Raw genomic sequence first — 27,018 nt, forward strand, 5'->3', positions numbered from 1 at the left:
TTGATGGGAAGTCGCCAGAGCCCCATGTGACTCTTCTGCCCTTGAATGCTCAAGGGTGAGGAAAATTTCAGCGTGAGCTACAGCTCTGGTTTGGAGGCATGAGCAATAGGAGGTGTGACTTAGGCTCATGTAATCCCTTTTAAAGATTTCGTGAACTGTTTATGTTTCTGATGACAGAATCAACTTTCCAGGAAGCCAGGCTGGAGTCCCTGGGCTTTACCTGCTCAGGCAGAAGGTTGAAACGTAGCTGCCGCTTGTCCAGTCTGCATTGCAGCCTGTTGGGTATCAAACTTCGGGCTGTATTGCTGTGTTTACTGAGTGGGTTATGAAAGCTGGAGGTTAAAAAAAGAAATTATTTGCCCCAGTACCATTTTCTTTTTAGAACTGTAAGGACACAGTGCTATAGAAATCTCTAGAAGCTCTTGAAGGAAGTAAATAGATGTGACGGGGAAAAATACATAACTCTGGAGTGCCTGTTTGATGAGTCACATACAGCTCTACTCTGTACCTATTAACAGAATGCATGTTTGACCTTCCCTTTCTTTGTTTTCACTGGCTCCGTCTTCTGCGGTACCAAAGAAATATTTTTTTGGAAATCAGCCTACAAGGGAAGAGGTGACTTGATTCACCTCAGCCTCTAATGTACATCTTTAAACAAACAGAGCTTGATAAAACCTGTATTGGTAAGCAAATTTCCAAAATAACTTGTTTAGCATCAAAGCTGAGTTAAAAATAGCACACCTAAATTTTCTGTTAAGGTTTCTTAAAATGAACTGGCCAAAGTGACAGTGAGAACAAGCACTTTCACTGTTTCCTTCACTTCTGTCTGACCAGCAGTGATAACCCATCATTTCTTCCATACTGCCACCTCTGAGAGTCAGAGAGACCTTACCTCATGAGAGGCATAGCATGTGGAATTAAGATCGCCTTTAGTTTTATCCTATAAGCGTGTCTCAAAATCTACTTTGCACAGAAAGTCAATAGGGGTCAATACATCTACAGTGGAATGACTGGGGAAGATTTTTACATGCTACTGTTACTGATGCCTTGCACAATAGGATGATTCATTTGGCAGAGTTCATCAAATGTTAATGGGACCCAATTTCTTAATAGAAAGCAGGGATTTAATTTGAAGATGAGAATGGTGTGTACTACTCTGGGTGCACATAGATGGGTAAATGGGTAAATAGATGGATTGTAGAACATCAGCACTTTGACGTTTTGCTGGTCAAACTTCTCAGTTTTGTTCTTGAGCAAGTTCACGAGGGGCATTTCCACACCGCTGTATCTTAGTAACACTGAATACAAATGGAGGGTAATTGCTGCACGGTGCTGGTGACTAATGCCGTACGTACTGAGAGCTGTTGCCTATGAGAATGTTTAGAAGAGGGTTTGGAAAGGATTAAAAATCCAGCACTGAATTCACTTTTCCTTGTACAATGTCTTAAATTACTTTTTTTTTTTTGAGCCAGAAGGGGATCCGATATATCCGTTCAAAACCAAAACTTTAATTTTGGCTTTCCCATTTCTGATCAGAATTTGCAATGCAAATCATTTTCCCTGCCTGAATCAATGGAATCTTGCAGTGGAAAAACTTTGAGCACTAAGTTTGATACCACTTCTTGTTTCGAGAATCTAATTTTTACTAATTCCTGGTATCTTTGTGTGTATTTGTAAGTCAAAACTGATCGTCTCAGCAACACATAGTCTTGGTCATCTAATGCCATTCTGTGGTGTCAGCCTGGGGAGACGTTACTGCTTAGCCATCAAGGTGCCCCATGGTGCCTTTCCATTCACATTCTGCTCGTGATCTCCTTGTGAGATCTGACATGCCTTTGGCTTGGAATAATAGTCCTGGGAGATGGTATAAGCTGTTCTCATTTTTGGCATGCTTTTCATTTAATCCAAGTAAAATTCTAGGTACTTTATTTCATAAACCTGCCATCTAGGCCCCAGAACACTGAAGTCCGTAGATGTACGTGTTTCTGCCAGTGATACGATCTGTGCTTCTACAGATATCCAGGTCTGTTGCTGCTGAGGAAGGGTTCAGTGCCTATTTCACGTCTGGACCTGATGGGAAAGAAGAGTCTCTTACATTCTCTTACCAGGTTTCCTGAGAGGCGTAGACCCCTCGTGCTCTTCTGTCCCCTACCTTCTGTGCAGCGCAGACAGGACACAGTGAGTGTCCAGGTGCAGGCTCTGGTTCATGACAGTTCAGATTCTCTTCTCCTTCTCCTACGAAAACTCTCAAGTTGCTGTCTCAGGTTTGCTCAGAGAGTGGTTTCTGCAAAAGTTTAATGGAGACCATGAAGTGTCAGGTACAACAATATTAGTCAGCAGCAACACCATTTCCCTGAGGTAGGTGAGCAAGAAGCAGCCGCCAGTAGGTTAGTACTCGCAGGATGTTATCTGCAGCCAGGTTCTAGCTGCTTCTCACTCCTCTACCCTGGAAAAAACTGAGCTCCTCCTGGCAGAGGGGGCTGCCTGAAGACAGGTGAATCAGAGAAGGTGTTGCCTTTCCAAAAATTTAAAGGAGGAATGTACTGACCATAGGATAGGTTAATGCAGGGAGAAGAAAAGGATGTTTTTCATTCTCCCTGTTGTAGGTGGATGATTTTACACTGATCATGCTTTAAGGGCTTTGTCTGTACCCTGTTTCTAGTAGTTACTGAAAAAACAGCATGCTGTGAGTGACCATGCCTTTGGTGCAGGGACCAGAACCCAAATCTTACCTTTCTCATCTTGACCGCTGTTTACAAAGCCTTCTTCTCTCTTTCTTTCCCTTTAGCTGAATTCATTTTTGAATTTTGCATTGTTTGGCAAAAAGTTCAGGGGGACATGCAGAGACTGTCCCATCCTAAAGGAGCCGGTATAGTGATAGTTATGATCTCTCGTGCTAAGGAATGCTGTATATATATGTATATATGGTTATATATATATAAACTAGAGTTGGGGCCTGTAACCCAAAGGTAGACACTCCATCTCCAAAAAGGACTACAGGTTACAGGCTGTTGTGAACATTGCCCTGAAATGCCTCTCTCCTGGGGATGTCTACAATGCCTAACTTAGAGATGAAGTTCAGAGGTCCTAATGCTCACAGGTTGGGTGCTGTCAGAGCTATGTTGGTTTGTGGACCTAGCCTTAAGTCCTGTTATTGATGCATTTAGTGTCCTAACAGACCGGAGCTGCTAAGGCTATGCTGATTCCCATTGTCTTAAAGAAGTAATTATGGGAAATGAAGGTTGTTACCGTGCAAAGAACACTGGTTCCCGGGTAAGCTTTTTACAGCTGTGGTATGGAGCAATGGCAAGAGTTGCTAAACTGGTTTCATACCACTGGAGCAGTTTCCTCTGCCTACATAGACATGATTCACAAATCTTGACTTAGCCAGCTATTTATGTTAGAACAGTGCTAAGTGGTGTGAAGATGGTGGGGGATTTGCTGCTTTCACTTCTAATGATGCGTGTTAGGAACAGAAACCGGTGCTTATCTCATTGAATGGAGTTGCCTTTTCCTTGGGAAACACCCCCTTCTTGTGCGAGAGAGACTATTCTGCTGCAGATAAACAGTGTTGCACATAAAAATGCACAAGGCAAATAAAAACAGGTCTCGCATGCGTAAAGATTTTCTTGCTCTTATCCATAGAACCCAAGGAAAATTAATGTTCTGTGTGCTTGTGGCTAGCACACCTTTGATTATTTTACTTTCCTTTCTGCGTGCCAACTGTAGGGATATTTTGGATTGGACTTTAATCCTTCTCCAAATACACTGTATTCACATTCTTTTCTAGCTCTTCAATACAACAGAGGAGGAGGGTTGACAAATGTAAGTGGAACTGAATCATGTATGACAGCCTCTCCTCCCACCTTTCTGTATGCAAAGGTGATTCTGGTCAAATACTTGGTTAGTGAACTTACTGCTGCACCTTGGTCAGTGAAAAGTCTCTTTCTTACAGATAATTTCTAACAACAATAAGCATGTGAATGCTGTGATGTAAGAAAGTCATGATCAGATATCTGATCCAGGAAAAAGTGCTCCACAGCTATGTATGCCACCATCACTTGCTGTGTTTGCTGGCTCCAGATTCATGGCTTGTCTTTAGCTTGTTTTGTTCCCCGTACTGCTGAATTTATGACTACAAGCTTTTGGTGTTCTTAGAATTTGCTATCTTCTTACTGACTAACCTACAGTACTAAACGTGTCATTGGGCAAGGTTTCTTACCTACCTCAGGATACTACTTGTGCTCTCAAAATTCACAAAATGGGTTGAAGGGATATAGAAGATGGGAAAAGCAGTGTGTCTACAGTGAGTATATCTGCACTAACTGCTCAAAAGTATCTGAGAGTGACCTTAAGGTCAGATTTCCTGGGTAGATTATTTTTTTTTAGTGGGCAGAAACACTGTGGTGTCCTGTCAGATGCTTCATACTTCAAGAGGTGGGTTCATTAGCCTGGGCTGCAAGCGCACATTGATGGCTCATATTCAGTATTTCGTCCACCAAACCCCAGAAGTCCTCCTCCTCAGGGCTGCTCTCCATCCATTCTCCTCCCAGCCCGTATTCATGTTTGAGATTGCCCCAGCCCAGGTCTAGGACGTTGCACTTGGCCTTGTTGAACCTCATGAGGTTAGCAGAGGCCCAGCTCTCAAGCCTGTCAGGGTCCCTGTGGATGGCATCCCTTCCCTCCAGCACATCACCTGCCCTGTTCAGCTGGGTGTCATCTGCAAACTCAGCAAGGGTATGCTCAAACCCCCTGTCTGTGTTCCTGATACAGATGCTAAATAGGGCCAGTCCCAACGGAGTACCTTGTGGGACACCACTCGTCATCACTGGTCATGGACATGGAGCCGTTGACAGCAATTCTTTGAATGCGACCATGCAGCCAATTCCTTATCCTCTGAGTGGTCCATCCATCAAATCTACATCTCTCCATTTTATAGATAAGGATGTCATGCAGGAGAGGTTCATCTGAGCCTCTTCAGCTCTGGCAGCATGGTCTACCTGCTTATTGTATAGATGTTCTTAGTGGTGTAGCTCTTGGGTGTGTGAGCATCTACAAGATGTAGATGCATATCAAGATGCAGGTGTGCTTTCAAAGTACATTACGTGTATTTTATAAGTAAGTATGGACTAAAGCATCCCTGTCTTACTCACCTCTCCCACCCCTGCTTTATTTGCTTTATTTCTCTGCTTCTCCCTGCATTAGGAAAATTTCGTTTTGTGAATAACCGATCTGCATTTCATTTCCCCACATTTTACAAAAAAATGTGTGTGTGAAAGCACAGTTGTGTGTACCTGTTACACTTTTGGTTGCAGACATTTGGTCTACTTCATCTTCACTCAAGCAAATGTGCTGAAAGGATTTCTGAAGACATTAGAAGTGGAGGGGCAGTGGGAAAGTTCACAGACTAATCTGTGCCTTCCATAAGCACAAAAGAGATGAACTAAAAAAAAAAATAGTTCACCTTCCAACCTTTAAAACGGACTCCACAAATTTCCCAATGGATGCAAAATAGTTTTGTGAACCTCTCAGCTTGAAGTGAGAGGCTTTGTTTAATGACAGGAAGTTAGCAAGTTCCAAAAGGCGAGAAAAAGGTATCCCTGAGGTAAGAATGAACTAGGAAATAGATGAGTAGTGTAGAAGGAAAACATGGTATTTTCACTCCTATCTTTCTTTGCCATTTAGAAGTGGCCATTTCAGGGGGGACTAAGCCTGATGAGAGCAGGATGAGCACATGATCTGTCCTGAGACATTGTCCTCAGCACTTTCTTCTGTTAGAGCAGGGAATTTCTGTCTGCCAAACAGAGTGGCAGGGGCAGTTGAGGGATTTTAATTCTCCTGCTGCAGCTCAAAGACCTCCTTAACTAAGTAAAAATAGTCTCTTATGATTTTGTTAGTGACTGTTTACTTGATGAGATTAAGGTAGGTTTAGGGAAAGATCTCTAAGGAAACAAAGAGAAAAGTCAGGTAGAGTTTCTGACCTCTGACTGGAAGAGAAAATCCCATCTCAATAGTTCTTTTTACCTGCATGAAGATAGGTGTTGTGTCCCATTAGAAAACGGGGGGTCATACTGGGAAATAGGAAGATTACATTCAGTCCTCCCAAAATAGGTAGCAATGGTTAGTGAATGAATGATAGTCTCAAGGCTTCACTGACTGACAGTAAGTGCTCTAGGTGAGTTTCACGCATTGGTGATGAGTGTAAACGTCTGTCATTTCTTCTAATTTTTGGTTTTCTGAAGTTCTTAGTACACTGTTCTGGTTTATTAAGACTAAACCATAATTTGAACGCCTGGCCCTGAAATTCTTAGGAAGAATTAATATGCTAAATGTGTTCTGCTTTGTTTTGACTATGTTGGGTTTCTTCTGTTACCTTTTATTACTTTGTGGGTTTGTGTTGATTTTTTTGAGGAGGGACGTATTTTTTATTTAATTTTGTTTTCTGTTACAAAATCCTCTAGTCTTAGATCTATGACCTAATTGTTGCTATTCTTTTTATTCTTTTGTCAGATACAGAAGAAACCACCAGACCTGCAGGTGAGTATTGGTTTGTAAAAATAAAACCAGCAGGATTAGTCACACTGACTGAAGGCAGGTGAAATACTGGCCTGTCCAGTAAAGCTGTTTGCACAAATCCAAACTCATCTTTTCAGTTCTACTGTAACAAACTTCAAATACTTTCCAAGCAATTTATTTTCACAGCAATGAACATTTTGACAGCACAAAACAAAAAGTAATAAAAAGTTATTGTAAAAGAACCCCAAGCATAATAGCATATCTAAAATGGTTGTGTTAAAAAATCTGTGTCTGTATGTGTGTATAAATATATATAAAAACTTCTGCTCCTATAAACCTTTTTCCTTTTTAATTGGAACTGCTATTATGTTGCCTGAAAGAAAACAGATAACAGGTATATGAAAGTTCTGTGTCATTTTTTTCTCATTGTTCTAGCATTTTAGAAAGTGTGTAGGAAAATTGCTGCTGCTGTTACTTTTTAATTCATGGAGATAATTAAGAATACGTAAATATTTGCAAATTAATTATCCAGACCATTCTCTTTGTTTATTTTGTATTTCATGGTGCAAATAGCTTCAGTAATTTTTCCAAGAAAAGTCACTGAGATGACTCTGATTCTCCTTCCATTGCAGAGATTATATTTAGGTTTATTCTTTGGAAAGAAGCTGTTACTAGTTTTTAGTAAGGCAAACGAAATAGTCTAAGCAAGGAATCATGTGAGGGATTAGCATTTCAGAAGCTCTGTGTTTATTATGTTTAACCAAAAAAAATCTGATTTTCCACAGAGGCCTTTAGTATCTTACTTTTCTACCACAACAGTATTTGTTTCACAGTATAATTTGTGTTTTGTTAGTAACTTTATAGGATAGCTTTTGAGTTTGTGGAGAACATGTTGAAATATCTTAAGTACAATTTTTTTTAATAGTGTTTCCTGTTGGGGGGTGGAATTAGATATCTTTAAGGTCCCTACCAACCCAAAGCATGCTGTGATTCTATTTGCTGCCAGCTGCTCTTTACATTATATTTCTGTGACAACTGTGATTTTACTTCCCCATGGCACCCTCAAAAATCATTCAGTGAATGAAAGAGCTTTGAAGTTGCTGTGTGAACCAGATATCAAATTACCTGATTTCTTTTTGATCCGAATGCTCACTGTAACAACATCAAAGATTTGGTAGCTAGTGTTTGCTATATAAATAGTTGGCTGGCTCCTATCAAGATCAGAGGTTCAAACTTGAAAAGAATTATTTTTTTGTAATGCTGCTTGTTGCTGGATAGAAAAGAGAATGGGTATGTATGGGATAAAATTTAAATGGCAAGTCTCAGTGTTATTATGCAGAGTCTGAGAAGAGTTATTCATAAGCCAGGTCCAGCGATCTTGTTGTATACATTTGATTCTCATTTCCAGAATTGGCAAGACACTCAGGGTAGGCCTGTGGCTTTCAGGCTGTCAATTTTCATGTATCTTGGGACAAAGATCTTTGTTTTCTTAACATTATACAATGCAAACTGTCCAATATTTACTGGAAATAAATAATATTTATTTGAATTCTAGTTAAATTCATAAAACTTGTAAGGTTATTTAATCAGATTTTTATGTCTGTTTTTTCCAAATCTGGAAATGTTCTTTTGATAAGCAGGTGTCGCCCTCTTTTGGTGAATGCAGTTAACTTTGATAATACGTGGAAAGGCTGCTGAGCGTGGTTGTGTGTGTATCTGAAACATCATTTACTAATCTATATTCTTTCTGTTTTCTTCCTTTTTTTTTTTACATCTTAAACAAAAGTTGCAAATTCAGGAGCATCAGCTGCAACAACCATTTCTGGTAAGAAAATCAAGACTTTACTATACTACAGTGTCTGTTATTTCCCATTAGATAAATCTCTTCCTCTACTACAGTGTCTGTTATTTCCCATTAGATGAAGCTCTTCCTGCTTTTATGTGAGGTAATGCAGAAGAATTGTAGTGTAAATGAATTCCAACATTTAGTGTTTTTTTTTCCCCTTCATTTTCTTCATTTGACTTTTACTGAAATAGCGTAACTTATAGGATCATTCATGGATTTTGTCAGTGATGACTGAGGATGATGTAGGTGCAAATTGCTTGATCAGGAACCTTTTGTCCAGTAACCTGAACAGTGAACAGTTTGCGGAGGGGGAACACTGTAGGAAGTCCAGCTCCCATATATCTCCTCCCACCATAGTAGATCACAGAATCACAGAATGGTTTGGGTTGGAAGGGACTTCAAAGATCATCTAGTTCCAACCCTGTGCCATGGGCAGGGATGCCACCCACTAGAGCAGGTTGCCCAGGGCCTCGATGTGTGTATGACATTTAACTTGCAGAACCAGAGGTGATGAACATCTATCACAGCATTTTTAATAGAAAAAAATGTGGAAAAAACAAAGGCTGTATACACATGGGAAGAGTCAATTGCCTTCTTGGTTAATGTATGCTGACATACTGTGCTCCAGAGAAAAGAAGTAACACAGACACAAGAACACACACACTTTTGTTCTTTTACAGATACAGTCATTCTCTGGGAATGGTTCATCTTTAACAACTGCAGACAATTCAATATTTGTTGTACCAAGCGAAATAATGCAGATGAAGTCAGCATTCAGCTTTCACTCAGATTTCTCATATTTTGGCGGCTTTTAAGTTGCTGTAGAAAATCAGTTGTCTTCAGGACTGTTAGTTAAAAACAAAATATACTTAGCTTTATTTTGGGTATGGAATTAAGAAGGCACTTCTGAAAAGGTTCTAAATGGGTAATTTGGTGGAAATAAATAAAAAGAAAAGCTCCCTTCCCAATTAGATTGCTTTTTCTCTTAATGTGCAGCATCTTTATGCAGAATAGCCAACTTGTTTTTTAATTATATTTAAGATACTGATTTTAGTGATGTCAGTGATGCTTTCAGCAGTGAAATTTTGAAAGCATAATGTTTTGCTGTTATGAAGCTGCTCTGACCTGTTTTTAAAAAGTCGCTAAGTTGTCATATTGGAGTGATGCAAAGTGGTCCTCAAACTACTTCACATTGCTGTGCTTACACTTAAAATGTGCTTACTCACCACTTATTTTCTGAGCAACCATTAAACTTTCCTCCCCTCTCCTTCATTCCCCTCCCCCCATTGTATTTATATACAGTTTCTGGCAAAAATAGCTTTTTTGGAGAAGCAGTTTGCCAAGCCAAGTGTGTCATCTCTGCTTGTGAGTGGTGTTAGTTAATGCACAAAAAGGGCCTTGGGGCTGAGCAGTTGAATAGGGGAAGTTCATCAACCTCTTACAAAAGAATTAGACCAATAAAAGGAAATTATCTGAAGGAACTCGATTACCAGCTTTTCGTATTCAGATACCTACTCAGATTTTTGAATTAAAGTTCTTAATGAGCTCTAAAGTTGTTCCCAAATTGAACTTTGATCATTAAAATTCAGTTCCTGATGGAAGTGTTGCATGCTTAATCTTCTTTCTCTAAAATTCACAGAAATAAAAGATTACATTAATACCTTTTCTGTTTCTTTTATCTTTTTTGTTCCAGAATCCTCTATTGTTACTTTTATCACCTATCCTATTAGTCCATCAGGCAAGATTTTATTAATGTTTCTCTTATTCTGATTTAGTTAGATTTAGATTTAGGATTTTTTAGATTTAGATTTTATTAGATTTAGATTTTTTTAGATTTTTAGATTTTTATTTTTATTGTTTTTACCGTTACTAATTTTTCTCCTTCAGAGATGCCTTCAGATGATACTGCAAAAACTGCAGGTGAGAATTAGCGTGAGGGTAGTTGTATCTGAAACGGAACGTGTGTTGCATTCATAAAAGTTTGCTATTCTTTTTTTTTTTAATTGGTTTTTGTTTAGTTCAAATTCTTTTCTTACATTATATTTAAACTGTATTTGTCTCCAATCTCTATTTTAAGTCTCCACGGGTAATAGGGTTTTGAAGTGCATTATACTAACAGTAAGCTGTTAGCCTTTCTTTTTTTAGGTGAAATGTTGCATTGCTTACCGAAGCCCAAACTGGGCATATTTACTTCTAGCAAGTATGGAGGTTTTTGGTATATATACATAGATAGAATGTTTTCTATATTTTGTGATAGTATTTAAAATCTTTTGCAAAACTTGAATCTATACAGCATTCCGTAAAGACACTGACATATGATATATGTTCTTGCGGTGAGTTGCCAAATAGGATCAGTAACGTCTCCTTCAACAGTCTACACCTTTTTTCCTGATGTGTACATTTGAAGAGAAGGAGTAGATTCATCCCGTGTCAGTACAGATGCCTGCACGTCTGTATCTGAGCTAGATGTCCTGCTATTCTTCATAGCTGATGGGGAGAAAGAGACATTTTTATACTGTGACTCATTTTACACTGAAGTACCCATGTAGGTCAAATGGGAATCATGCCTTAAAAGCAGCTCCTTTTCAACGGAATAACAGAGAGGCTAGAGTAACTGGCTCAGAGGTGGATATAAATATTTGATTGGGTGGATCTTACTCAGAACAGTGCTTTTTCCTTTCCCACGCAGAAAGTAACTTAATTCCCTTACAAAAGGTCATGTATTTACACTTCTGGGAAGACAGAGTCTAAAGTGGAAATTGGGAATCTTCTTTTTATGATCCATATTTCATGGTCTTTTTAAATTAAAATGTGAAAACTTAATTTTAAAACATTTATTTTATTTTTTCTTTTGAACAGAAACTCTTAACATCACTGACTATTACTCCACCGCAACACCAGGTAGGATTCGTAGATCACCAATGATCCGCTGATACTCTTTTATCCTTCTTAGAATTGCTTGTGCTTGCCTAGACAGCCACATATGGAAAGGTTTGCTTATCTTGTAAGTCAGAGCAGCAGAGTGTCAAGCGGCACAAAGAAGCAGTCTCAGAAACCATGTTTACTGTGAGAAAAATTAAATTCTCGTGCTTTTAAGTAGATTGAAGCAGACTGAACCCAGGCATGATGTTCTCAGGGCAGATCCAGTCTATAGGAGTAGGCTGAGTTGTGTTTTTTTTTTTATTATTTTCTGTATAGGAGTCTCGTAGACTAACTAAAATATGTTTGCACTGAATCAGAGTAGGTGGTAGAATAATTGACATGGAGCCATACTGGCTAGTATAATTTGACTGTGTGAATGTGACCTGCAAGAAATTTGCAACCGTTATCATCTGATGATCATTGAGGACTGGAAGCTGTAGTCACTTCTGATCAGCTTTTTATCCTCACGTAGCGTATTTGATTTTGTGCATTTTGTTGACTTGTCGAGATCCTGAGCAAGATTAGGAGGTGCTATGTAAACATAAACAGGCTGACCTTACTGTTTATTTTTGTGGTGCTCCTGTTTGTGTGTTGGGTTTTTATAAATATTATTCTTCTTTGTGTAATTAATTTGGACAAATTTAGTCATTTATGAATGTTTTATTTCTGTAGGGATTTTTTTAAATAAAAGTGCTGATACAATTTTCATTACTAGTTTACTGACAACTGACAACACAAACGTGAAGGCAAATATGTATTGCTAATAATTTTTTTCTAATATTTTGAATATTGCCAGCAGCTTGCAGTCCATACCACCTGATGGCTGTTTGTTGATGGTGATAAAATTGAAGAAATATCAGGCTATAGCAGGCAAATGTTTGGGCCACAGAAAAAGTTAAAAAAGAAAGGAAAGAAAAATTTCCCGTCTTATTTGGTACTAGGTAATGATAACAACAGAGAAAACAGCATTTTTTTTCTGTTAACGGAGGCCGATCTATATTCTCATTCCAAACTATGGTGCTTATTTTGAACCATTTTGCTGTTCCTCAACATAATTAAGTCATCTGTTTAAGGAAATGAAATTAAGCTGCCACGTTGTTTCTGTGAACAGGTGCAGGAGTTTGTCTTGGATGCAGATACCTTTCTGGTCCTTTACTTTGGTTTTATACAACAGAGCCATCTGTTTGTTCGCAGTACGCTTGATTTGGATCAGTGTTATTTCTTTGCAGTATACATAGTGTTAAAAAATGCTGTAGTAGCCAGAGGCTTATTGTAACTAACTAAAGGCATGTTCTACTAGATGAGAGAATACGTTTTCTAGCATTGTAGTTTGAATTCTATCAGGTGGAATAGTTTTAGTTTCATGCTATCATAATTAGCTGTATTAGGATCCTCAGAAACAGATAATGTGCTATGTAACATTTGAATACTCTAATATTTGAGGGACTTCTGCTGATTTCTATTTTATCTTGATTGTATAGGAAGAGTTTACTGTCTCAGTGGTTTTTACAAATGTCAGCTTATTTTTGATAATCTCAACAAAGAGCCCTTTACATCAGAACTTGCTTGCACCTAGAAAGTTGCAGTGAGAGTTCAGGACTTGACTGTCTCAGTTGTATTCATTAGAGTTAGTTGCTAATATTAAGTTTAGAAAATAGCCACCCAACACAATTACTAAAAAGCAGATGTGTATTGCCACTAGAGCACAGTCTTACCTATGTATTAACAACTTATTTAAGTATGTTACATATTGTCTTAGGCACAACTATATTCTAATGTGGCTAAATGCTACGTTGCTTTCCACCAAGCTGGCTTTTAGAAAAAGCACATACCACTTGTGTGTAGATCTTCTGTGGAAACTCGTACAGAAAATTATTCAAAATCAACTAATCAAAGCCAGTCTGTCTCATTTTGAACACCAGGTCTTAGATAATGAGAGACTTCACTTAGAGAAGCAAAGCCTAGGCAGTATATGAAATGTTGAGACCTTTACATTTAAACAAGGAAATGATTGTAAGTATGTGTGTTTGCCAGTACTGGGTTTAAGTTCAACTCTTTTACTCACTAGACTTTTTTTTTTCCCAAAAAAATATAGCAGGAGAAACCATTTTATGCAACATATCATCTGTCTGCAATTTTTCAGGTCAGTGATTTGCTTTTTCCACTCTTCTTATAAAAGTCATGTTCAGCTATTTTCTATTCTGAGTAATGAGGCAACCTTTAGTTACTATATAAAAGCTAGCTCTCTATTAAATTTTCTTGCTAATTTGAGAGTTTGTGTGTAGCGTTTTAAAAATTGATATAAAATGTGCCTTTTAATTTAAAAGTACTGTTCAGTCTATAAGATTTTTGATCTTTGGTTTCTTATCAAAATATATAGAATTACAGACCTGAGAAAAGAAGGGAATAGTATGCTATTAGTATATACAATGTTGAGTGTAATTCTGTGTGTATAAAATGTATTCACATTTTATGCTCATAACGGGATTTGGAGTTGTATAGGAAAAAAAAAAAAGAACTAGGAAGAATTTAGAGATAGCCTGCAAAAATGAATATGCGGAAAACAATGAAACTATAAGGCTAATTCATTTGTAGAAACTGTAATTGAAGAGATGGAAAAACAGTTGCAAAAATAGTGAATGATCAGAGAAACTAGTTTAAGTGTTCTTGCATTTTAACAAAAATTTGCATTTTAACAAAAGACTGGTTTTTTTTTTTAATTCTCAAATTATGTTACATCAAGTAAAGTTGCATCATGTTAAGTTTTGATTTTGTTCAACTTTTTTGCCTTTTGGTTTTAGTGTTCTATGTGGGCAAGGTAAAACTTCAGGCGAGAGAAGAAAGTAACACATCACTGAATGTAGAAATAGTAAGTGTTCTCTCTTTTAAAAACTTTGTTGTAAGGAAGGTTGAAATCAGTTTCTTTGTCTACACTTAAAATGCTGATACCCTAACATGATTCTTATGGTTTTATTATGCTTTTATTTTACTTCAAGTACAGTTTGCAGTGCTAGTTAATATTTGCAGGAGATGGATCTTCTCTCTCTCCTAAATAACTGCTGTGTGGCTAAATTTTAGAAGTCCAACTAAGTGAAGTTCCTATGACAAGGGCCATTATTCTCTGTATAGCCACTGAAAAGGGGAAGGTAACCCTGGAAAGTCTGCAGAGAGAAGTATGAACTGCCTAATTATGAGTCTAAATTTTAGGCATACATAATCTTCCTTTGGAGATGAATGTAGACACTTGAGGAGGCTGGCATCAAAGTGCTAGCAGTTTGGGCACAAATTAGGTTGCATTGCATCCTGAGAATAATCTATGTTGAGACTCTCCTAAACGGGGCATCATTCTGTGCAGCAGGATAAGAATATTTAGTTGTAAATGGAAAACTGAAGAAAAGAAGAGACAAGAAGAGAAAAGGACATTAGCTTGTTAGTGGTCCTTGTACCTTTCTTCTACCCATCCCTGTCTACGCTCAGTCTGAGATTTCGCATACTGACCTCTGCAAGCCTGAGGGTAGTCAGCAAAATCGCCACAGAGAGCTACTGCGCAGGAGCACACTGAGCACTGACTTTGGGCAGGGGTAGGCCTGAGTATCCCAAAAGCAAGAGCCACCTCTGCACTGTGTTGCATTTCCATGGTAATAATGCCTCCTGAAACCATCCTGCTGTATTAACTTTATGCTCACAGCTATTAGAAAAAATAGGTTTCTTGTCTCTTGAAACTGTCTCACTTTTTAGCAGAATATTTCTATGGTGGTGTAAAGTACCATATATGTCAGATGATGTTTTCATCAAGATACTCGCTGCTTGAAATGTAAAAATAACAGGTAATGGTGGAAACCAGAGCATAAGAATGCAGGTCTGTAAAGGACCTTTAGAAAAACCTTAGTATAACCCTCAGCCCTGAGGCTAGATCAGATATATTTAGATCACTCATACTATGTGTTTCACCTCAGTTCTTGACTTCTAACTCCCAGGATTCTATTATTTATGTCAGTTGTGTAGTTTGTTCCATTGCTGTGCTATCATTGCAGTTAGAAAGTTTTTTTCCATGTCTGGCTTAAGATCTCTGTTGCAGATTGAGCCAGTTTCCTATTTTTCCAGCATAAGACAGTGTGAAATCACTATCATGTTTCCTATATTTTTCACAAGTCAGATCATGTTGTTAGGTCTGTCCTGGATAAGCCAATTCCTTCAGTTGTGACAACAAAGTTATCATAAATATCTGTTGAAGTGTATTCATGAGAAAGCATGCTGCTTATCTTTGGAATTTCAGACTGTTAAAATGTGTGAAATAAACCTAAGTTTCTTTTAATGCTAAAAATCACTTGTTTTATTTAGCAGTGGAATCTTTGTTTCTAACAGATTAATAATGTAACCATCAACAATCAAGTTGCAAACTTAATTCCAATTTCAACAGCAGCCCTACAAGAACTGAGGTAAGTAATTTTGAATAAGGATTGAAATATTTGCAGTATTTGAAAAAGATGAAGCAAGCAACCCTTTCATGCGTTTAGCAGAGTCTCCACTTTGCATTATTTCTGCACTTCAGAATTAAAAAATTTCAGGAATTGTGAACTGTTTTTCTTAAACATGAAGTTCATATTGGTTAGAGTAGTCTTAGTTTTGTTCTAGTTACCACTGGAGTTTGTTTTAACAAATGGTACACTTGCTGATTTCATTTTAGGTCCTTCAGTTTCCTTGGGGTTTAACAAGGCCTGAGTGCCTTGTTGTTTATATGCTGATGATCTTAATAATAGTAATGACAATAATATTTGAGGATGTGAACTATGGATTGTTGAGAATGCCAGTTTGGCTTTTGCTCTTCATGGATAAATGTCTGTCATAGTTTCAGGGATTTGGTCTGTCTCTTAGGAAATTACTAAGTGAACTTTCATGGCTGTAGGTTTTATTGATTCATGGAGTCATATCTGTATTTTTAGTTTTGTATAACTTCTTCCTTCACAATCTTTCTGAGATGTGCTCTTTCCTCTTTCCAGAAGCATCAAAGCTTTTGCCTAGGTTGTGTCCCCAGCCATAGGTCTGCTTACCTTTCTCTTTCTAGCACGTTTCATATTCATACTGCTCTCCAGAGAGGTTTGAATGTCTGTGTTTACTGCTATTCCCAACCTCCCTCTGAAAATCAAAAACAAACAGTTGGCCAGCAGGTCTTGTTTTTGAAGAAATATGTATCTCTTACTCATTTTCCTTTTGTGGCTTTGAGTATGAGTTTAGAATTCTGTTCCTAATGCTTGCTTGCCAAAAGACAACATTAAGATTTATCTTTTGCTCTTTTAAGTAAGCTTTAAATAAGTGGATTGTTGTTACAACATGTGATGACAGAGGTTTAAACTTAGTTTGTCAAGTGACTAATAAAAGGCAACTATTGACACGTTCAATCCTTTGAAAAGGGTTTTTGCAATATTAGAACTGGTGTAGTTTTAAAAAATCAGCAATCAACTGGATTTTTTTTCCTTGGCAATTGCTTTTTCTTTTCATAATACTGCTATAATTGTCTTTAGAAACATAATTAGAAATCCTCCATGATTGTCACTTTTTATTTTAAAGAATTTCAGAGTTCAACAAAACCTTGCAAGAAGTAAGTGAGGTAAGATGACTAATTGTTACTGTTTAGAAAACTTTTTTTGTCTTATTTCTGATGATGTCATTACCTAAGTATAAGTCCTGCTTTCTCCTGACAAAACAATTTTATTCTTTTTTCCCTTGTTGTTACAGTCCTCTGTTATGGAATGCAGTGCAGAAAACCAGAGGTTTGTTGTTAATTTTTTAAAGTTTTATATTTAAGAGCTCATATATTGTCTCATATATATATGAATGGCTATGTAACAGGAGAAAAGCTGTCAAGGAAGTTAAGTCTGAGAAACAGGCTGGAGAAATACATGCAGGCTAACGAGGAAAGAAATTCTGATCCTGTTAGTCTCCTAGCATTAGTGATTTATTTTATGTGTTTTTTTTTTTTTTTTAACCAAACTCATTTAATTAGTCTGGTGAAGCATGGTCTTGCCTGCCATAGTTCTTCTGCATCATCATATTAGCAGAGTCACACAGCAGCTTAGCCACTAAGGCTGTGAGATTTGGGATCACCAAACTTCCAGAGCTTGTGAATGCAATTCTGCTGTGCAGTGTTTCTGAGGTGATTGCTTAGGTGCTTCAGGTTGGGAAACCATACTCAGGATAGGGAAAGCCTGAGAAGGTAAACTAGTTTAGAGTCAGGAAGCCATGGAGTACCAGAATGGCAAGGCTGCTCCACAGCAGGTGATCCTGTAAACCCTGAAATGTAGATTATGTCTCTCAACTTAATTGCTATGCACAGCTAAAAACTGATGGCGCTTTAAACAGATAAGATGGAAACACTATATTCTAAAACAGAATCTGGAACTTCATTTCCCCAGATACTTGAGTTTTGGGGTTTATCTTCCTGGTTTAGGATGAAGCAAAAGTCCCAACCCCCCCAATAATAATGGACAGAAAGTCAGATCACACCTTCATGTCATCTATTGGCAGTAGTTAGGGTACTCTTCATTCTTGTGAGCTGGAGAGAAGTTTCACGTTTTCTTTTATATGTTGTCTTTTCATTCACCTATGTGTTTGAGTTTGCTGAATATGAAGAATACTGACTGTGTGTTTGCTAGTTTAGACAGGGTTTCATGTCATCGAACATAATTGTAAAAAGCATAGTTCTGTGTTTAAGTGAGTCATTTAAGCTCCCTCTAAAGTCGTGAGAGAGAACACTAGATTTTTCCCCAGGGTGATGGAGATTTTGTATACACTAACATAGCGATCCAGGATACTTGCTTGTTCCTCTCTGGGGTTTCTCTACAGTAAAAATGGAGATTGTTATTACCTTTACAAAATTACCAACTGTTTAAAGGCTAGCATTGGTTAGGGAGGATCCCATTTAAGAATCAACAGTGTCTGCAGAGAAAACAGAAAATAAGCTGCCACAAACTGATATATTATTCTTCTTTTTAGCTTGATGTAGTGTTTTACATACATTGGAAATATTCTTACGTTTGAAAAAGCCTAGGAAAAAAGTGCTTTCTCTGACTTAGTATTTGTCATTAATTTCATGCATTGTAAAGACAAGGCATATCTGTTTCTTGAGTCTAAGACTTTTTCTTCTCATTATAGTATACACTGCAATTTCATAATAAAGCTGGCTAAGAAAGAGAATATAAGCAGTTTAAGAGACAGAGCAGAAGTAAGCAAAATTGGTAAGTTGTGCTTTAAATAGTCTCATCACAGTTACCCTTTCAGATGTTTTTATAGATGTCATGTTTTTACAGGTGGCCTCCAAGTAGATAAAAGAGAAGTCTTACTTAATTTTAAATAAAAACACATTTTTGTTGAACAATATACATGCACCAAAAATGCAGCCTTTCTGATTTTTGGGTGGGGAGAGGGAGATAAGTATGTGTTTAAAAAAATGTTGTTTAAAATTGCTGCGTACATCAATAGAGCAGATTTTGAAAGGATGAGTTGAAACATAGCTTGAGTACACAAATGTGTTTCTGAAATGGTGGCCTGAATTGACAAGTTTATAATGTAGTCAAGTTTTCTTAGTGATATTGTGATAGTATGGAGTGGTGGCTCATGCCATTTGTCTCTTTGTTTAAAAGCATGTACCTTTGCATTCTAGTTTGTTTACCATACTAAAAAGAGAAGTCTGTGCTTCTTGGGCACTGAGCAAAAATGTGGGGGTATTTATTTTGACATATCAAGATCAGTTTTGCAAATGTTGTTTCAGAAGAAAATCAAAACCAATTATACGAGATGCACTATTGTTAAAAAAAAAAAAAGAAGAAAAAAAAAGTAAAGCATACACTTATTTGAATACCTTACTTAAAGGTATTAGCAATTTTTATGCTTCAGGACAAACTAGGTTAATGCTTCTTTGTCATCTCAGAACAGTGCTGCTGCTCATCACTGAAGTATTGTTCCTTGACTGCTGAAGAATTAAAAATGTAGTAAGTATAAATACAAAAAGGTTGACATGCTTATTTCTTAATCTTTGTAACACATAAGTAGAGTGAACTTCCACGGTGCTGTAGAATAGCTAGGAAGGACTCCATAAACACAAACTGACAGACATCTTCCTGTATAGCTCCTTTCCCTTTCCTCCCTACCACTCCCTTTCTTTCTTTCTTTTTCCTTTTTTTTTTTTTTTCCTCCCTGACGCAGGTAGCTTTTGTGTTCAGAGTCAGGTAACCTCCAAAGCAGACAACAAATGGGGTGGTAGTATTTATGGATTTGCTAGTTAACAACTACAGCAAAATAGAATGCATGAACCCTCAAAATGCTACAGAATTAGTATTTGTCAGTAGAGCATGGGACACCTGATCTGATAAATTTTAAAATATGCACTATTAATAGTATGTCCATATCATTCATACAGATTTTTCTAACTCATTTTCTTTAAAATATAAATAATGTTACATTTAACATGCATTTCTGTGCTTTTTTTTTTCTTACAGTACTATAGAAGTGCCGCCTCATCCCATATGGGTTCCTTTCTTTCGTTCTTCTTCTCCCCCTAAAAAGACTGCAGTCTCTTCCTTCAAATCTAATGCTTTTCTTTCCCCCACTGTGCTTTCTGTAAAACAAAGCCCCACAGTTAGACCACTGATCCCACCATTCCCGGGAATTTCTTTGTTGGGAACTCTCTCCACATCTCCTCTATCTGAGACTTCTGCCACATCTACTACTGCAGCTTCTTCGTCTTCTACCACTGATACCACTACTCTTTCCACTTCTGAGTCCCTTGCTCAACCTACTGGGCCAACTTTTCCTTCTATAACTTCTAATAAATCTATCACTACAGCTCTGTCTTCCACAACTGCAACAAAATCTATCGCTAATGTTGCTCTCTCAATTAAATCTGATGCTACATACCTTAGCAAGCCTATCACAATTATTTCTCCTGCTGTAGGTTTCACTAAACCTACTGCAGTTTCCTCTTCTAAGCTTCCTCCCAGACCTCCTATAGCAATTCCACCTACTGAGACTACCACCAAATCTGTTGCACAAATTCCTCCTGCTACAGATTCAACCCAACCTATTACTGGTGACAAAAACATTACTTCAGCACCTACTCTTCTTTTTACTCCTTTTACAATAACTTTGGCCCCTACTGTTAGTCCTGGCAAACATTCTGTCTCAGCTTCTCATCCTCATTCTACTGCTGATGGCCATGGTAGCCTGCCTAATGGAAGCACAGGTAAATATGACAGATAAAATATATATTTTTAACTTGAATGCCATGTACTGAATTTGCTTTTAAAATCTATTAACTAGATTTTAGTTATGTATCTGAGCTATCACCTTCCAATTACTGTGACAAGCCTGACACAACTTTCAAAAGCTGTATACTCATTTTAGAACATGTTCTGATGCCTCTGGCCATGACAAGTGGTACCTCACTATATAATTTTTTGGTAACTGTGGTAGTTAAGTACTGTGTGCTAAGCTCCCAACAGTTATATTTAGTAGAAAAAAATAAAGTCACAGAGACAGTTAGGTAACTTGATTTTGCCAAATCAGTATTTAAAATACTGAAAATCAAAGTTTGATTTTCCTTAAAATATTCTAATTGATTAGGAATATTTTTAATGACTATGTATTTTCCTATGAAGATTTTATGCATCTTCCCAAGCTTCTTCTCAAATTGCTGGTTTTATCCTGATTTTATTCTACTTTCAGGCATCCAGTGCCAAAAAATCCAAAATAATAAGTTATTAAACATCACTAATAGTCTCATGAGAGGACCTTTATAATCAAAAAAAGTGGAGTCAACAGTGGCCCTTTGAAACCTTGCTCTATATTTTCTGAAGACTTAAAATATTGCTATCTGCAAAGTATCTAATAGGGAGAAAAAATCATTCTCTTTCATGTAACGTGCTGATAAACCTTACACTTGTGGTAAGGTTTTTCATTCAAGAGAACTGTGTAATTTTTCTGGTTCTCAGGGCTTACTTGATTTGTTGAGCACAATACTTACAAATTCACAACTCTTCTTTTGTCACAGGAAAGATACTGTCAGCTACTACATACACAACTTCCATATATACTGCCATCAATATCACCACACCTGAGCAAATCGTGTCCAAAATAGAAGGTGATCTAGCAGCTGGAAAAGTAGAGCCAAATTACGTAGAAAGGATGGTTAGTGAGGTTAGCAAAGTCCTGACTGCTTCTCAACCATTATCATCCCAAATTTCTAACAGGTAGGTCATTCTGGCAATAGATTAAAGGTATGTTGTATTGACTGTCTTGGTAAATTACCTTTAGCAAGTTTCATTTTTTCAGAATCATAGTCCAAAAGAATGTTACTTGTTCTTTAGTGTACTTACATGGAAAGGGAGTAGTAGTATAGTGTTACTCGCTCTACTGTAATATAATGCCATGGAAAACAGTGTATCTTTTTGTGTTGAAACCACAGTAAGTGAGCAGAGTAAGCCATATTTTTTACTGTGCTTGGATGGATTGCTGCTCCACAGCCACAGCTTGCCTGAGAACTTTAAGGGTATGTGCTTGGTAGTACTGAGTATCTCTTTTCCTTAACAGAATTATAAAACTGGTGGATTATATGGGCTTAAAACTGAACTTTTCAACAACGTCTGCTGATTTTTCCTCCCCATCCTTGGCTCTGGCAGTTGTCAAAACCAATAGCATCCGCTCCAACCAAATGTCTTTTGCTGTCCAGGACTCATCCGATCTCCAGGTAGAACACTGATAATTCTAAATTTTATGAATTTTTAAATGTTAAAGTTTAAAATATTTGTTTTAATGTTTGTATGTAAAACATATTTTTTCAGGATCTTTTGTTCATGTTATTTTCAGAGAAAAAGACTTTGCTTTTTGAAGTCTTCCAGAGTTTTTCCTTTTGTTTTCCGTTATGAAGTAAATAAGGGACACAGTAAGCAGAAACTGGCATTCAACTAATAAGCTGTTACAGGGTACAGCCAGAACACTACAATGGATAGACTGCTTGGCTGAATAATTTTGCCTCAAGAACCCTGAATCATGAGTCACTTAATTACCCACCCTGACGGTGCTGAAATTTGTCAAGGAGTGTTGCCAGATGGCTTCGTATGTTAGAAGGAAATTAATTGCAGGAAACTGCAGGTGCCAGGAAAGAACTATTATGTTGCTTGTATAATAACATTCTTATATTTGTCACTCATGACTAGTTGGTCTTGCCAAGAAAAAAGTGCTTAGAAAGTTTGGATCCAGTTTGTCTCACTCAAAACCTTCCCTCCCGGTTGAGGAAATTCTAATTTGGACAATACCACCAGTTCATGGAGGCTTAAGTGAGAAGAGATGGAAAGTTCTGGACAGATCCCGGCACACTCTGTCCTCTTGGAGAAGGAGACAGATTAAGCTAGCATGAACCATTAGTAGTACTGGAACTGTTCTGTGATACTGGAAAACTGAAAATTATACGAAATTGTAACATTTGAGTTGTTTTCTGTTTTCCTAGCAATATGTAGTGCATGAGTCTAAGATGACTCTTGGAGGTGGTAGTGCTGAAAAACAGGTAATTGCTAAGTAATGATCTTCTGGAAATCTGATGGCACTGGCAATGAAATACAGAGAATCATCAACAAGTATCATCTAGTTCAAAACAGAGCAATGGGAATGCTTTTGTGGAATTGATTTGGGATTTCACTGGTGGCTGTCTGAACCAGTGGTCTCCAAAGTGGGATGTGGGTGCTGCAGGGGTGCACAGAATCCATTGTGGAGCAGGAAGAAAATATTTTTCTACCATTAATAAATGAAACATATATATATATAAATAATTATTATTTAATCTTTATCTCATCCCTTTTTGATTTCTATTTTTGTGTATGTTTTACAATGCACATAATAAATTAGTGGAGTAGCACATGTATGTAATGTATAAATAAAAACATATATTTTGGAGTGGATACTCAAAAAAATTTTACTAACGGGTGTGCGGTCAAAAGTTTGGAAACCACTGGTCTAAACAGAAGAGTTAAACCATATTGGTAGGTCACTGAGGAGTGTTCACATTGTTGTTTCTGTTACAAACATTCTTTGAAAACACAGATAATTTATCTCTTCAGTTCTGCTACTGTTTCACATCTCCTGTGAACTCTGAGATATTTCTATGTAAGATGACTAATGTGCTACAAGAAACACAAATTTAACTTAAGAGATTTTTTCAAGAAAAAATTAGAGTTTTTGTAGTAAACAAAGCTCTTCGTCATATAAATGCAGTACAGAAAACTGGGTGAAAGTTCAGATATTCTTTTACCATGCTAGATCATTTAGCTCTTGAGATATCTGAATTGTAGTTTATCCAGATTATTTTTGCCATTTCTAGCAGATGAACACGAATCGAGGTTTTATAGCCCTAGGTTCCACTTAACAAGGTACTTAAAAACTTAGAGTTTTCTGGATTCATTTTTAAAAGGTTAAATCTTAATTGCAATTATAATCCCTGAGCAGAGGCACTAGTGAAGTCTGCCTGTGTTCTTTGCTCCTGCACTGGCACAAAAATCCCGCTTCTCCCACTTCAGGACCCTTAGTTCTCCTATACTTTTCCTACAGCCTTTGCGTTCATTATCCTGATTCTTCATTTAGATTCCAGACATTTTACTCTCCCTACCTTGTAACCCTGTCAGCTGCCGTAGTCCCTTTATGGTACCACCCTTCCATGTCCACTACGACTCTTTGCTGCCTGATACTCTCATTTCTTTCCTATTGCTTGCTTCTCCCATGTCTCTGGCCTACTTTTGCTAGGCCTTCTGGTTGGGCAAGAGGCAGTACCTTCTGGGGTCATTCTTGAGCTCTACATATGGTGATAGATCAATCAGGAATTCCAGAAACGAATGGAGAAGTAAGGCTTACCTCAAGGAATAGTAAGATTCTTTTCTTTTTGGCAGCCACAGCTTAAAAATCTGTTTTATCTGCCTTTCTTCTTTCGAGTTTAGTTGAAATTAGCCAAGGAATTAAAAATGGTCAGGGCATGTTTAATGTAGAAATAGGTGGGTACCATGAGTATAAAAACCTAAATTTCTTAGTAAATCATCTACAAATTATATACTTTTTTCACATGGGGTATAAAAATTCTTTGTTTTGCAGGTTTCTGTGCTGCGAAAAGTTAATCACCCTACACAGTTACATAGACCTAGCCAGACTGTTGCTTATCATTGTTTTCAAATCAATATTACCCACCACAGTGATGTTCTGCCCCTGTACAAAAATGGCTAAAGACAGAGTATTTTCAATGATAGGCAGAGCTGAAATAAGTTGCACTATTTTCAGGCCTGCAGATGCTATTTGTTCCTTGGCACATGAGAGGAATGAGAGAACAGGAATGAGTTCCTGGCAGTCCTTAGATACGTATTTCAAAGTTCTAAACTGAAAATAAGGTATAATTTTTTTTTTCTGTAGTGACAGAAATCAAGTATAATCTGTGCATTTATTTTTCAGATCTCTCTCGGCATTAATGCACTTCAAGACTTAAATAATCTTGGATCAATTACACTTCCTTCATCATTGCTGACAAATTTACCTCTCGAAGAGCTGGGCTTGGCTTCTAGAATTATATTCAATTTCTTTAAAAAGACTGCTGTGTTCCAGGTATCTTTTTAATCCGTTCTTTGTTCATAAGGGTTTTAAACTCAAGACTAGAGCAAAATCAAATGCGGACTTTTTTCCCATAAAACACATTTTAAAACTTCCCGATTTAAAAAGTAATTGTTTTTGTTGGATACTCACTCCACATAATACCTGAACTTGTGTGTGCTGTACTCTGCATCGTTTTCTTTGATTTTAAAATCTGATTACTTTTTGTCATTCCAGGATCCGTCCTTGAAGAACGCGTCTTTAATCAGCAATGTTATATCATCAAGTGTTGCTAACCTCACAATTAAAAACTTAAAGGCAAATGTTACTGTCACTTTACAGAATATCAGACCTAATCAGGTAGGATTTATGTTTTGGCAGACAAAGTGTAGTTTTGTTGCCTCCACTGGAGTTGTTGTAGAAGAAATACTGTACCAAAAATACAGATCAGTTGGTTCTGCTTTAATAGTGTGCACAATTCATTTCTAACTAGACCTTCAAAATCACTCATCTTTGCTTATTTATCATTGGTATTAATTTTTATTCTCTAATGATTTGATGTCATTTTGCTGTATCACTCATCCATGAAGTTTTATCCTTCCTACCTATGCTTCTGTTTTATTCTCCAAAGCATAAACCTTTTAGATAAAAGCCTGACAGTGGGGGTTGCTAGGGAGATACTGCAATGACATTGACACTTAAATTCATTTTGCATTTAAGTAAAAGAAATATATATTTATCATTAACTCACGGTTTAGTAAAACATCTTTTTATTCTTTTTTTTTTTTTTAAACTCCCAAACAGGATAATTCAACAGTTAGATGTGTTTTTTGGGACTTTAATAAAAATGGTGAGTACTTGATATCACCCAAGATAATCATGTTGTTTTAGGTATGCTAACTCATGTTAATAATATAAAGACATGCTTTAACGAGTAACAAAGCTCTTTTCTTTAACAGGTGGACATGGAGGCTGGTCGTATGAAGGTTGCATTGTTAAAGAAAGTAGAGTAAATGAAACAGTTTGTTCATGCAACCACCTCACAAGCTTTGCAGTTTTGATGGTAAGTATTTCAAAAATTATAGTCTTACCCTGATTCAAGAAAATGTTAAAGCATGTGTCATATTCAGTAAATGAGGATTCAGTGAGCACATACGATCTATTAAATACTAATCAGGTTCTATTCACTTCAGTGTTAGTATGTAGAGCAATAAAATTAGTGATGTACTTAAGCTGCTTGTTGAACTGGGGCCCATGAGTTCCATTGAAGTCAAAATCGCTTAACTGCTTATTAAACCACACCTTATATATTTAGGCAGTTGTTTTTTCTGTAGAAAAGGGAAATTAGTATAAATCAAATTTAAAACGGTGTTTTAATCAGATGGGATTTCTCAATTAGATTGGCATTTCTGTTTTTCATTAACCTTTAACAAGTTCTTTTTATTAAAAAAATGTATTTTTTAATGCAGGAGGGAAGGTATTTCTTTTTGTTGTTATGCGGTTTTTTATTTAATAAGCATGCTCTCTGACATTAACTTCTGTTTGTTTCCATTTTAGAACTTGTATGGAAATACTCCTTTAAGTCCCACACAAGAATTGGTACAGACTTTTATATCCTATATAGGCTGTGGCCTCTCTGCAATTTTTCTTTCTATCACTCTTGTGACCTACATAGCCTTCGAGTAAGTACCTGTTCAACAAAGCTGCATTATTCTTCAATGATGATAGCTTTTATTCTCCACTGCAAACTCCTTTCCAGTAGTTATAGATTCTGTCTCAGTTAATAATGTACAAATTTGGAAGGGGTTGATTCAGTCTTGCTCAAGGGTTAATCTTAGGTGAATTAATCGTGAGGCTTTATGCAGTAAGAAGTGATGAAGTAACACTTTAAAGTGTTTTACAGTATATTATCATAGAAGAAGAGTGAAGGAATGTGTTTAAGATAGAACATACAGAGAGCATTTCTGAATGATAGCATTTTGAAATCATTTGTATTCTCTAATGAAATGCAACTATGGCATGCTAACTTTTTTTTTTTTTTGAACATTTTCTTAAGATGATTGAGGCTTAACTATTAAATCCTCTACAGTATGTTTTGGAAATCCTTCCAGAAATGATTT

The 27,018-nt window shown here is 37.0% G+C and overlaps 1 protein-coding gene across 6 annotated transcripts in view; it reads left to right on the forward strand.

Moving 5' to 3' along the window:
- Positions 1–27,018, forward strand: part of ADGRG2 (adhesion G protein-coupled receptor G2) — a 62,553-nt gene that overhangs the window by 22,703 nt on the left and 12,832 nt on the right. For 2 of the 6 annotated variants that reach the window (XM_035542136.2, XM_035542134.2), the window contains 18 exons: positions 6,511–6,537; positions 8,303–8,341; positions 11,222–11,263; positions 13,380–13,427; positions 14,086–14,153; positions 15,650–15,723; positions 16,853–16,892; positions 17,021–17,055; positions 18,437–18,519; positions 19,212–19,272; positions 19,780–20,522; positions 21,330–21,528; positions 21,869–22,025; positions 24,764–24,913; positions 25,136–25,258; positions 25,703–25,748; positions 25,858–25,961; positions 26,456–26,580. In XM_035542136.2, the coding sequence (XP_035398029.1) occupies positions 6,511–6,537; positions 8,303–8,341; positions 11,222–11,263; positions 13,380–13,427; positions 14,086–14,153; positions 15,650–15,723; positions 16,853–16,892; positions 17,021–17,055; positions 18,437–18,519; positions 19,212–19,272; positions 19,780–20,522; positions 21,330–21,528; positions 21,869–22,025; positions 24,764–24,913; positions 25,136–25,258; positions 25,703–25,748; positions 25,858–25,961; positions 26,456–26,580 (2,164 nt within the window). Of the gene's footprint in view, positions 1–6,510; positions 6,538–8,302; positions 8,342–10,249; positions 10,283–11,221; positions 11,264–13,379; positions 13,428–14,085; positions 14,154–15,649; positions 15,724–16,852; positions 16,893–17,020; positions 17,056–18,436; positions 18,520–19,211; positions 19,273–19,779; positions 20,523–21,329; positions 21,529–21,868; positions 22,026–24,763; positions 24,914–25,135; positions 25,259–25,702; positions 25,749–25,857; positions 25,962–26,455; positions 26,581–27,018 lie in introns of all 6 variants that reach the window. The other 4 variants (XM_050716156.1, XM_050716164.1, XM_050716161.1 and 1 more) reach the window with 3 other exon arrangements.

Source organism: Cygnus atratus, chromosome 1 (genome assembly GCF_013377495.2).
Source record: "Cygnus atratus isolate AKBS03 ecotype Queensland, Australia chromosome 1, CAtr_DNAZoo_HiC_assembly, whole genome shotgun sequence".
NCBI classification, from domain to species: Eukaryota; Metazoa; Chordata; class Aves; order Anseriformes; family Anatidae; genus Cygnus; species Cygnus atratus.